Raw genomic sequence first — 13,083 nt, forward strand, 5'->3', positions numbered from 1 at the left:
ATTATTATTATTATTATTGGAATAATAATTATTGGAAAATATATAAGTTGGAAATAAGGAAAAAGAGTTCCATTTTGGTAAAAAGAGTTTTCACGTGAAAACAGAGAAGCGGCTCAAAAAGAGGAAAAGGGCAAAGAGGCAGAGCAAGAGGAAGAAGGTTGGAGAAGAGAAGAGCTTGAGGCTAAAGGATTGCCGGATAAACTCAGGTAAGGGGGTTTATCGTCGTTTAATGGGTATTATGGGTTAACATGTAATGGGTAGTGATAAACCGTTGATTTGACCCTAATTGGGATGTTGAATGCTGAAAAATTGTGTTGGATAAGTTGTGTTAAAACTGAAATTGAATCTGTAATTGGATGGGTAGTAATTTTCCGAAAACGTAGCTTTTTACGGAATTGGAATCGGAGGTCCGGAAGTCCTCCAACGGCGGAAAATGCGGAGAATTCTGCATTCTGCTTCGTGTTAGCGCAGGAACAACTTTCTGTCTTGCGTTAACCGGTTAACCCAGGGTGTTAACCGGTTAACACTGTTAGGAATTGCGAGGTATTGCTGTTTTGCTTGCGTTAACCGGTTAACCCAGGGCGTTAACCGGTTAACACTGTTGTGGGTTGTGAAAATATTGCTGTTCTGTCTGCATTAACCGGTTAACCCAGGGCGTTAACCGGTTAACACTGTTGAGTTTTGCCAGAAAGCGTGTTCTGTGTTGCGTTAACCGGTTAACACTGTTGGAAATTGGAAAAATTAATATTTGAATAATGTGTGCATAATTAGTGTTTGGCCTATATTGGCGTATGATGTAATAGGGATTAATTCCCGCTGTTTTGAGCAGTATAGGTATTAGTGGAGTGTGCTAATACAGTGATTAATTATTTGACAGGATATGATGTTTTGATACATGTGTTGATGAATGTATGATGGTATGCATAATGCTGTGAATGTATATGTTATGCATGTGTTGGTGAATGGACTGTTTTATGGCTTAGAGTGTGAGCATATGTCCATTGTGGATTGTTGTTGATGATGTTGCATTGCTAGGTGAATTAGCATGCATAGTGTGGCCTTTATGGTGGTAGCTAATTCCCATGGTGAGGAATTAGTGAGTTAGTCATTGTGGACTGTTGTTGATGTTTGCATGCTAGGTGATTTAGCGTGCATAGCATAGCCCTTGGGGTGGTAGCTAATTCCCATGGTGAGGAATTAGTGAGTGAGTCACTAGGTCTCAAATGAGTGGGACTAGTGAGCTTGGTAGCCGTACCTGGATTTGGTCGGTGAGGTTGAACTATGTGTTCACGAATAGTCGGTACCGCATGCATGGAGTCTCATTGCATAATGTATGTATGGCGTATAATATGAATGGATGTATTCCAATATTATACGTGTGTTTTGTGTTGGTGTTGAGTATGAATTGAGATTATACGTGTGCTTTATGTTGGTGTTGAGTATGATGTTTGAGTTGATGTGCCGTTACTGAATGGGTGTTATGATTAGGGTGATGAAATGTGTTAAATTACTTAACATTGCATGATATTTTATAATGCTTTTTATATCGATTGAGGAACTCACCCTTACAACTATTTTTCAGGTAACGAGCAGTGATTGAGTGGAAGCTAGTGCTTGGAGTCTAGTGTAGTCTCCTTAGTGGGTCATGCTCTGATAGATGTAACATTCGGGACGGGATGTTTTACCTTGTTGAATAATTTTACATGTAATGTGTTACATGTTTTGCATGATTAATTTGATTTCTATCCGCTGCGTATTGTGCAAATGCTTTATGTTTTGAATTAATAAAAGAGCATGACAGTTATTATGGTGAATGGTGTGAAGTGTTTGTGTGACACCCTTAATTGCACCTTTACTCTGATGTATATATTTGTTGTTTTAATTAAATATTTGGGGTAATTTAGAAGGGTGTTACAGCCTGAATATCAATGGGACATTCTCTGGCACAATAAAGTAATACGAAGAAAGAAAAAGGGTCGTCCAAACAGCACCTGTATTCGAACCGAAATGAATACGGCGAACAAAATGGTTAGATTATGTAGTTCATGTCGCCCCCCGGTCACATTCGTACTAACTGTCCCAGTGTTGGAACAAGCACAACAAGATCATTTTAGTTGTACCTCTTTTGCTTTATATTAAAAACAACATTTATTTCATATGATAACTTTGTGAGGAAATACCATCACAAACAAATACAACACATTCAACACACAAGCAACACATAAACAATAGACTATAACATACTACAACAAATAAAATAACATTACTATAATTATGCGATTACAATCATCAAAACAATTTTGAACATATTATACATCATCTTGTGAACGTCTCTGTCAGTCTTAATATTCACCCATACATGATATTCTCCATTTTGATTGAACGTGGACTCAAGCCATTGAATTCTTCTAATACTTTCACCCTTTCCAATTTCTCCATTTAACCAATGGTTTAACGTCCGATTAAGATGTTCGAACGATTCTATATTCCAAAGTCAAATCTTTATCAGAGGTTGCACTGCTGAAAAGATTAAATCGACATTTCTCTTGCGAATGTATTCAGACATGGTTAAAGAACACAAAATTGAAGGAGATTGAAGGAAAATGGAAGGAGGGTAAGAAGTTGTCTGAAAAAATATGGGAGATGTGCATGGTATTTATAGATAAACTCATGCATGCATGCGTCAATGCCCTAGACGCCACACACACATGACACAAGCACACATGCATGCGCCAGATGCATGAGCGTACACACTCAACCACACATGCATGCGTCAACTCCAATGGTGCCTAAGTGCAATACCATTGCAAGCATGCGCCGACTCTAGTGGTGCCTCCTTTGAATGATTATTGGATCTGTTAGTTCAATTGTCGCATCAGTAGGAAAAAATGGTTATTTTGGTAATTAATTTAAAAAATGATTATTTTGGTATTTAAATTATAAAAAAAAATGTATAATAAAATTCCTCCTTACCAATTATCAAAATATTGATCACTTTACATTACCATCGCAATTTTAATTTTCATATTCTCACTGTATGTTTTAATATTATGTTTTCATTTTGCATAAATGCTAATTTAAATATATATAAGAAAAATTTATTTAAAAAATTATTCTCTTTTTTATTTGTTATATTTTTTTAATTTGTGTAAAAGTGTCTGACATTTATTTCAAGACGGAAGCAGTAGTATTAAAAATATTCAATATGACATTATTTTTTAATTGTTTTACTTTTAAGAAAAATAGAATTTTAAATTAATTAATACTCCCTCCGTTTTTTATTATAAGTCGTTTTTGACTTTTCACACGTATTAAGAAATGTAATAATTATGGTATGAAAAAGATAAATTATGAAGGATTTTACAAAATTATCCTTCATTAATGGTATTGGAAAGACAAAATGACATAATTGAAAGAAGAGAGAATAATAAATATTTAAGGGTATAATAGGAAAAATAACATTAATGATTCATTGGTATTATAAAACGACTTATATTGTGGTACAAAATATTTTTCCAAAGTGACATATAATAAAAAACGGAGGTAGTACTTAATAGTGATGGTAACCCAATAGTACTAGGTTGAGATGATAAATCTCTTCGAGTTTAATCAGGGTTATATGTTCGAAAATGAACAGGGAGACTATGCACATTTTTAATAAAACTCTTATTTTATATGACTTAAAAGAATATGTCGAAGGCTTTTTTTTTTAGTAGGTCCTAAATTTTTAGAATTATTTGAAAGACTTTTTATTTAAAAATAAATCGTTCAAAAGGCAGAATCTAAAATAATTCTTGATTAGCATTACTCAACTATCAATTAAAAATCAAATAAAAAGATTATAAAAACTAAAACTAAATGTATATATTAAAAGAGTATTGTTTATAATAAAAAATATATTATTATAAGAATAAAAATTCTTATATATATATATATATATATATATATATATATATATATATATATATATATATATATATATATATATATATTCAATGTTTCCGCAAAATAGGGCAAATCAGTGCATAGAGGAGATTGTAGTATTTCAAAAAAAAAATCTATTCATAACAACATTTACAGGTATTGTTAGATTTGGGAGTCGGTTAAGTAAGGGGAAGGTACTAGGAAGCCCTTACCTCCATTGTACCCAATGTGATCCTCCTTCAATTCTAGGGTTAGTGTGTGTTTACAGATTTTTGCTTGATTATCGATTAATTGTTAATTATTTACTATATTTATAAATAAAATATTTTATTAAAACAAACGGGTGACTTGAAAAGATTTTTTATTGTCATACTCACTAGTGTTTACAACTCTATGCCTACTTACCTTCGCATTAGGCGAGTGATCAGAGTACCATAGTTTTTATATAAAAAAGTTATTTGTTGATTGTTTTTATCCTTTGAAAATTCTCATGCATCGGGGGTGGAAAAATGATTGATTTTAAGAAAATGCCTTAATATAATATGGTAGAGGACTTATAGTTTGAGGTGAGTTGAATTGATTTTATCCCTTAATCATTTTGCAAAAACTATAACATTTAATTTATTTAAGAAAATAAATTAGTGATTATACTTGAATATTAGACATAACTTTTATCCCTGATTTTATCCCTTTGAAAACCCTAGAATTGTATCCCATATTTTATCTCATACTCTTATCTCATTGATTATTATCTCATTTAATTGCAAAAATATAATATAATTTGATTAAGAAAATAAATCAAATGAGATGCAATATGATGTATCCCTTAACCCAATTTTATCCCTAATTTTTATCCCTTAAGGTCTTAGAAATTATCCTTAATTTTGTCACATGTTTCTTAATTTAATTAACCCTAATCTTAATAATATAAATCCCTAATTTTGTTAGATATGAATATTATAATTAATTAATCGAATTAATCCTAATTTAATTAATCAATCCATAAATGAATAAATTAAAGTATAAAATAAAAATAAATCAAACTAAATTAGAAATTAGAAAACACTAATTACTAGTTTAATTGAATTAATCCCGAATATTAAATAAATAAATCTCAATTAATAGTTAATTAAATAATTAATTACCCAAAACAATTTAAAAAACTAGGGGTGTATTTTGAGCTAAGTTAGCAATGAGCTTGAAATGGGGGTGTGAATAGCGTTGGAAGAGAGCCCAAAAGCTCTGGGGCCCACATGTGGATAAGGATTTACGGAGGGAGAGAGTCAATGATTGACTATCTGATCTTCTTGATCAAGATCACATGGACTTGGTGGGATTAGATCATAATCTTTTATTTTGATTACTGGTCAATGTATGTAAATCGTGTGGCTAAAAAACAAAGCCAACCGGAGCATTGGGTGAAAGCGCGTGCATGTGAGCATCAGTTGACTAAAATAGTCAACTGATATGGAGCATACTGGGAGGACCACTTGGCTGACATCAGAGGAGTCATAGAGTGAGTACTTAAACTCTCTCCCTTTAGGCCCTCTCTAATTTCTGTCTTTCCACTCTCTCTCTTCACTTCCCCATCTCTCTCTTACTCTCAACTCCTTATGTTCTCCCTTCCCAAAGCCATCCTTCACCACCATTCAAACCCCCATAAGACAACCGTGTTCATCATGAACATGATGAACATCAACCCAAAAACACGAACCAACCTAAAAACCACTGTCCCCCGCCCTAAACCACCTTGCACCCCAGGTCTCCAGTTTAATTTCAATGGGAACCTTTAACCGGTGTTCATTTTGGTGATGAACACCAACCCCAAAACCTCTTAAACCCATAATCCTAACCATAAACCTATGAACCCTAATCCCTAAACACTTTACCTTGATGAACCCTAACTCTGAAGAAGATGAATCTTCATGTTCTTCCTTCATCCCAACCCAGATTTATCCCAACCTCACCTAGATTAACCCTAAACCTTGGTTGATCCCTATATTTGCCCTCCCTAAACCCCAATCAAACCCTTAAATTCCAAAAATCAAGTCAATAATTTTCAATCCCTAACCCTAAACCCCTTTCGGTTTACCCTAATTTCTTCCCAAACTCAAACCCTAAATAAAACAACAATCACAAGCAAGCAAAGCAGGCAAATAATACAAGTCGGGGATTTAATTTTTAAAAAAAAGCAAAGGCCAACCTTCATAGAGGTGAAGTTCTCCGATCAAACAAAGGTAATAACTTTCTCTTTCTTTTAAAGATTTTATGACTTCTTCCCTCTTTCCTTTCTTTTTCTAACTTTCGTTCTTTCTATTTCCGTGCGAGGTGATGACGGTGATGAAGGCTTAGCTCGGAAGAATTAAGGTTTCAAGGCGAAACCTTAATTACTGCTTAGATAGAGCTTTAAGTGGAAGGTATGGGATTTGCAACAACGATTAACACTATGGTTTTTTCTTATTCTTTTTGTCCTTGATTCAATTTTAGAGTTAGGTTTATATAGTTAATTTTTAGGTTTTTTTATTTAATTATGATTGGTTCATTTTAGGAGATTAAGATCTGATTGATTATGTAAGTGATTTGGTATTAGAAATAGAATTAGGATTAAATTGTAATTGATGCATTAAATAAATTAAATTAAATTAAATAATTAAAATAATCAGACTGGGCTATCTAAACCAAACAAAGCCCAACAAGAAAATATTAAATAAATTTCTGACACATGAACTAATTAAAATTCAACTATAAACTAATGATTTTTTTAAAAGCTAAAAGTTAAATAAGATTAAAGAATTAAAAAATTATAAACTGATTAACTTGACCACCTAAATTAAACTTAATTAATAAGTTATAATTAACCCCACCAATATTAATCTCTTAACTTGAACTTGAACTAACGACTTTAATAATATTAATCCAAGCCCAATTATCCCTAATACCATCTAAACATAAACTTAGCAACCTAATTAATCTTGGGAAAAAATTAAAAGACTAAATAACCCCCATTATCTGATAATACTAACTGGTTAATGTTAATTGTCCAAAATGGAACCAAGGTTATAAAAGTTGACTTTTCAGGCTATTGGGGTTGACCATATGACTTATATGGTTTAAAAGATGGAAGGATGAGATGGTCAAAATTTGGGGTACGACACTTAGGTACCCACTCTTTATGGGTCATTTCTTGATAGTCCTCCCATAGTTCTTAGAACCCTTGGGTCTTGGTGCAGAGTTATCATTTTGAGTATAAGCATAAGAGAAATGAGAGTTCAGAGCTTTTGGTTTTGCCTTAGGTTTTGGAATAGGTTTTTCTTTAGGCACATAACCAATTCCCCTTCTTCCATTTTTGCTAACTCTATAGACCATTGAAGCAATCTTGCTTCTATCTATGTTTCTAGCCAGAAATTTCTGAAAAAGATTTATCATATTTCTTTATGATAGTTTTAGAATCCACATAAGCTTCTGGAAGAATTTATTCCTCAAGTTTGGTACTTTTACTTTGAAGAGGAGAATTTTATTTATTTTTTAAATAAAGTTCGTTTCATTCAAAGTGGAAAAGTATTTTTTTAAGCTTACTATGCCCTTCAGATTCAAAAACATGGACTTGTTTCAGATCTTGTATTTGTTTTGAAGCTTCTGATACTTTTTCATAATTTAAGAAAGACAAGATTCTAATTCAGAATGAGATAAGTTAGGGAATACCTCTTCAGAGTCTGATTCAGATTTAGATTCTGATTGAATCTTCTCATCAGGAGCTTTTGTGCTTGCCATCAGTTCCACATTAACTTCCTCTTCCTCAAAGTCATCTTCTAAGGGTTATGAATCATCCAAGGTAGTCATCATACCCTTTTTCTTCCCTTTGAATTCTTTCTTATTTATTCTATATTTCTTCAGCTTGGGACATTCATTTTTGTAATGACCTATCTCCTTGCATTCAAAGTAGATGACTTCATTGCCAACACCTGACTTCTTCTGTCCAGATGTAGAGTTAGAGCGTCCACCTGTCCTTATGATGCCTCTGAACTTGCTTTATCTTTTCTTCTAGAGCTGATTGACACATCTGGAAAGAAGAGACAATTCATCATCTTCTTCGGAGTCCTCTTCAGAATCTTCATCTTCTTCGGCTCGAAGAGCTTTAGTTTTTTCAGAATTTCCCATGGACTTCAGAGCGAAAAATTTAACTCTTCTTTGAGGCTCAACCTCTTCAAGCTTTATCTCATGATTTCTGAAAGAACAAACAAACTCTTCTAGTGTTTTGTTGTTAAGACCCTTAGAAAGCTTCAGCGCAGTTGCCATAGGCCTCTGTCTCTTGGGCAGGCTTCTGATAATTTTATTTACATGATTTGCAGTAGAATAACCTTTGTCCATAACCTTTAGTCGTGCAACAAGAGTATGAAACCTTAAGAACATGTTCTCAACAGTTTCATTGTCTTCCATCTTGAAGGATTCATACTTTTGTATTAAGGCAAGTGCATTTGTTTCTTTAACTTAAGCATTACCTTCATGAGTCATTCTCAGAGAATCAAATATAGACTTTGCAGTGTCTCTGTTGGTGATCTTTTAATACTCAGTATATGAAATAGCATTCGAAAATATGGTTCTTTCTTTATGATGATTCTTGTAATCTTTATTTTGTTGATTTGTCATCATTCTTCTTTCCACCTTGTTACTAATAGCATCAACAGGATGTATGTAGCCATCAACTAACATATCCTATAAATCTACATCATGACCAAGAAAGAAACTTTTTATCATATCTTTCAAGTAATCAAACTTATCTCCATCATAAACTGGAGGTTTTGCACTATAGTGATCTCTGTCAGTGATAGGAACAATTGGAGGTGGGATAATGGCATACCCCCAAATTCACCCAACCTTCATATTAATTTTCATAACCCTAATGCATAAGCATGCATTCACCCTCTTGTCACCTCATTTGCATTTACACCCATAACAAGAAAGCATAAGTTTAAGGCATGGTATTCATATATGAGAACCACAAAGATCTCTTGATCATGTTGGGATGTGCTTGTGGCATCTCGAAAAATACGATATATCGTGTTGGTCGCGAAAAAATGTGTTCGAACAGAGTCACCACCAAACTGTATTTATTCCAATAAAGGAAAGGGAAAATATCAATAAAACCTTTAAAAATAGAATAATGGTCGTCGCAACCATATTCGGGTTCGGGAGTCGATTATGCAAGGGGAATGTATTGGCACGCCTCACGCTCGTTGTACTCAATGGGAACCTTTTAGTCTAATTTGTGTTTTGAATATTAGTTAATGTTAATTGTTTTCCTTGAGAGAATAAAATATTCAAAAGAGAAATGAAAGGAAACCTAAAAAGGTGGAAAAATGAGGTTTTTTATTAGTGTGTTCGCCAAGATATCACAATCTCATGCCTACGTATCCTTATAGTGCAATAAGAAAATCAGAGCATTCGCAGTTTGGGAAACTACGGTTTGTTTGATGTCTTTTAATGAAAAACTATTTAGATCGCATTCTAAAGGCTTTATCGTAAAACATAAGGGCTTTATCATAACCGCTCCAAGATTCTTGTTTATGGAGATAAGACTAACCGCTTCAATCTACCATGTGGAAAGGAGATTAACCGCTTTGATATGTCATTTGAAAGAGAAGGCTCAAATCACCATATTCCGAAGTCTTGTATTATTTGGTTGGAGGTCAACCATCGTTTCTTGTATAGGGGGGAGGGGGGTCGTGAGTACATCATATTAAAAGCTCTCAAGTTTATTGAAAATCCTCAAGATCAATTATTGGGGAAATGAGTAAGTCCTTTTGTTTTGGCCAAACTTTATAACTCTCAGTGTTATTCTTTTTCCTATTATTTTAATTTCCGCATTCTTATTTTCGTTCCTAATTATTTAAAAATGTTTTTAAATTCTGATTTTACTTTGTAAAGTTTTTTAAAATCCATTTTTTATGAACCATGCAATTCATCCCTTCTTGTGTGTGAAGTCTCAAGTCCAACAACTATTTCATTGACTTGGAGGTAAGTGTTAACTTTGCAGGTCAACTTATTCTCTATTATACTGCAATCTTATTATATCGTACTAATGTTTTGTTTCACCATTAACCGAACAATTTTGATTTCTCAACAGAATATATATATATATATATATATATATTATATATATATATATATATATATATATATATATATATATATATATATTATATATATATATATAATATATATATATATAGAGAGAGAGAGAGAGAGAGAGAGTTGTATTTAAAAAAATAAGAAAGCCATATGTTTTTTACAAATGTTTGTGAAATTTTAAAATTAAAATATTTAAATTAAATTAATTGTTATGAAATTTATAATTGTATAAATATATATTTTTGTTTTATAATAAAATTGATCCAATATATTTAAAATATTTAATGAAAATGAGCTATTTGATTTTTAAAATAATTGGATTCAATCTATGAACAAACTTTTTTTTTTATATGATAGATGGATTGAATCCAATTTTAATGGATATGTTAGATAGATGTTTGTTTAGTGGATCTAATTGTCACACCTGATTTTAAATATCTTTTTTCAAAATCTTTGTTTATTTATCTCCACTTATCTCCCTCATATTTGAAATTAATTTCCTTAAGTTGTGTTCCACCAACTCCTTTCGGTCTATTAAATTTATTCTGAGATGTTTAACCCATGAGTGATAACTGCTACAAATTTGATTGCCTTTTAACTTTTCAATATTACACGAGTATTGGACACAAGTATTGTCGATTCCTTGTCTTCTTTGCCTTGTCATTTACTTGCATCATATTAAATAAATCAAATATATGAAATGAAAAATTACAACTTGTTCCTCTTTATTTTGCAAATTTTCTTCGGCTTGTTAATGTTTTGAATAGCTTCCATTAAATGACTTGTTAAAAGTGAATTAACTATGCCATAAAATGCTTCAAATGTGGAAATGTTAATGTTATTCAAGTCAATTGTGAATTAACTATGTCATAAAATGCTTCAAACGCAAAATATTATTGTTGCAAGACGGTTGCTTGAAAAATAGGTCAATAAATGATAATTAAATATGCCATTAAAACTATCTCCATTGCTATCTATAATTATTTATTATAATAATAATGTATATATTATATTATAATCCAAGAAAAAAAAAGGCATGGCTGTATAAGATTGTAAATAATAATTAATAAATTCTGAAAAAAAAAGAACATGAAAATAGTATAATTTTATTTGTTAGAACAAACCTTTTTCTGAGATAAGAAAGGCCAACGTAAATTCTTGAATTACATTATGGCAATGTTAATTCCAAAAACCCAACACATTCTTCACATTGTTTTCATCATTTTTGAGATTTCTTGCGCATCTCTTTCACCCATTTGAGACTTAACATATTCTTCCCAATTTTGCTTACCTTGGACTCATCTTTGTTTTTTTTGTTGTTTTTATCTGATGTTGGAAGAGGTTCTTGGTTGTTGTCCCATTGATCAGCCCAGGACATGCCAGAATCCATTTTTATGTTTTGTTGAAAATTGTAATGTTATTTTGAATCACACAGTGTTTTAAATGAGTAACTATATGAAATATTCCATTCATGTCATTTACTTATTATAACTAGCTATTATTAGCTAGGATGAGTTTATCCTTTTCTTTTATATGAATCAACGAATATTTTTGGAAAAAGGTTATTCTGGATGGTCCTATTAAGGGCATATATACCATATTGTCAATCTAAATTAAACTAATATATGCCACTTTGATTAGCTCATGTTCTGATTTTCAATGTAAAATAAATAAATAAATAAATAAATATATATATATATATATATATATATATATATATATATATATATATATATATATATATATAGTGGACGGATGTTCGGAGGAATGCATGGATAATTTATAAAGTGATGATCATGTCACCATGCATTCTTCTTCAATGTGTGCGCATGGTGAATCAAGCTTTCTAATGGTGTAGTTCATGTTATGCTCAACTAAACAAACCTAGTTTGTATTGCTCTCTTATTACTCCTCCACAAGATAAACGAGAAATGAAAGTCATGTTGAATATTCATTTCATTTGCAATAACACTTTCACGAACAAAGTGAACGTCCAACTTAATGTGTTTGGTCCTATCATAAAGAATAAGATTGTGTGACAAAAAAAACTGCATTGAGGTTGTCACACAAAAAAGTAGGAGGAAGAAAGGGCATTACAAGTTCATTGAGAAAAGACTCACCCAATAAAAATTCTGAGGTAGTGTAAATAGGAGCGCAATACTCTATTTTAGTGCTTGTTCTAGGAACAAGAGGTTGCTTCTTTGAGCTCCATAAGATGAGATTCAGGCAAGAAAAGATGCACGATTTTGAGGTAGATCTACGATCATCAAAATCATTGGCCTAATCAGAGTCAGGATGAGCCCTTAGGTATAACTTTTGTGGTAAGGAAAGTTGGGCAAGAAGCAATCCATGAATAATAGTCCCACTTGGATACCACATGATGCGCCTGACTGCAAACCATTGAGACTCAAAAAGGATATGCCATGAATTGGCATGATTTAATTTATTCACACTAGAAGTAATGTCTGGTCTGATAAGTGTGACATATTTTAATGCTCCAACCATAGAGTTGTAGGAATTGTGCATGGATGTAGTGACTACATTAACATTATAAATTTTGGCTGGATTGAGTAAGTGTTGAATGTACTTGGTATGTGTGAGAAACATCTACCCATTGGAAGATGCTTAATTTCAATACCTAAGAAATACTCATACTTCTCTAGTTTCTTGAGAGCAAAAGTTCCATGAAGAGAATTAATAAGTTTGTGAATTAGAGTGGAAGAAATGCTTGTAAGTAAAATGACATCAACATATACAAAAGCATACATGGTGATGCCTTGATGAGTGTAGGTGAATAGGGAGTGATCATATTTAATGTGTATGAAGCTAAATTGAATAAGTGTTTGAGCTAGTTTTACATACCAGACCCTTTCCGTATGTTTGAGTCCATATAGAGCTTTATTCAGCTTACACAAAAGACTAGAGTCTTATTTTTCAAAGTCAGATGGTTGAGTCATGAATACTTCCTCTTTAAAGGAGCAATTGAGAAAAGAATTGTTTATGTAATGTTGTTAAAGCTCCCATGTGTTG

The 13,083-nt window shown here is 32.1% G+C and overlaps 1 protein-coding gene across 1 annotated transcript; it reads right to left on the reverse strand.

The window, feature by feature from the left end:
• Positions 1 to 11,012: 11,012 nt before the first annotated feature.
• Positions 11,013 to 11,504, reverse strand: LOC127087938 (uncharacterized). Its single transcript, XM_051028852.1, has one exon. The coding sequence runs from the start codon at positions 11,441 to 11,443 to the stop codon at positions 11,273 to 11,275; it is 171 nt and encodes a 56-aa protein (XP_050884809.1). The 5' UTR covers positions 11,444 to 11,504; the 3' UTR covers positions 11,013 to 11,272.
• Between the last annotated feature and the right edge of the window lie 1,579 nt (positions 11,505 to 13,083).

This window comes from Lathyrus oleraceus, chromosome 5, assembly GCF_024323335.1.
Source record: "Lathyrus oleraceus cultivar Zhongwan6 chromosome 5, CAAS_Psat_ZW6_1.0, whole genome shotgun sequence".
NCBI classification, from domain to species: Eukaryota; Viridiplantae; Streptophyta; class Magnoliopsida; order Fabales; family Fabaceae; genus Lathyrus; species Lathyrus oleraceus.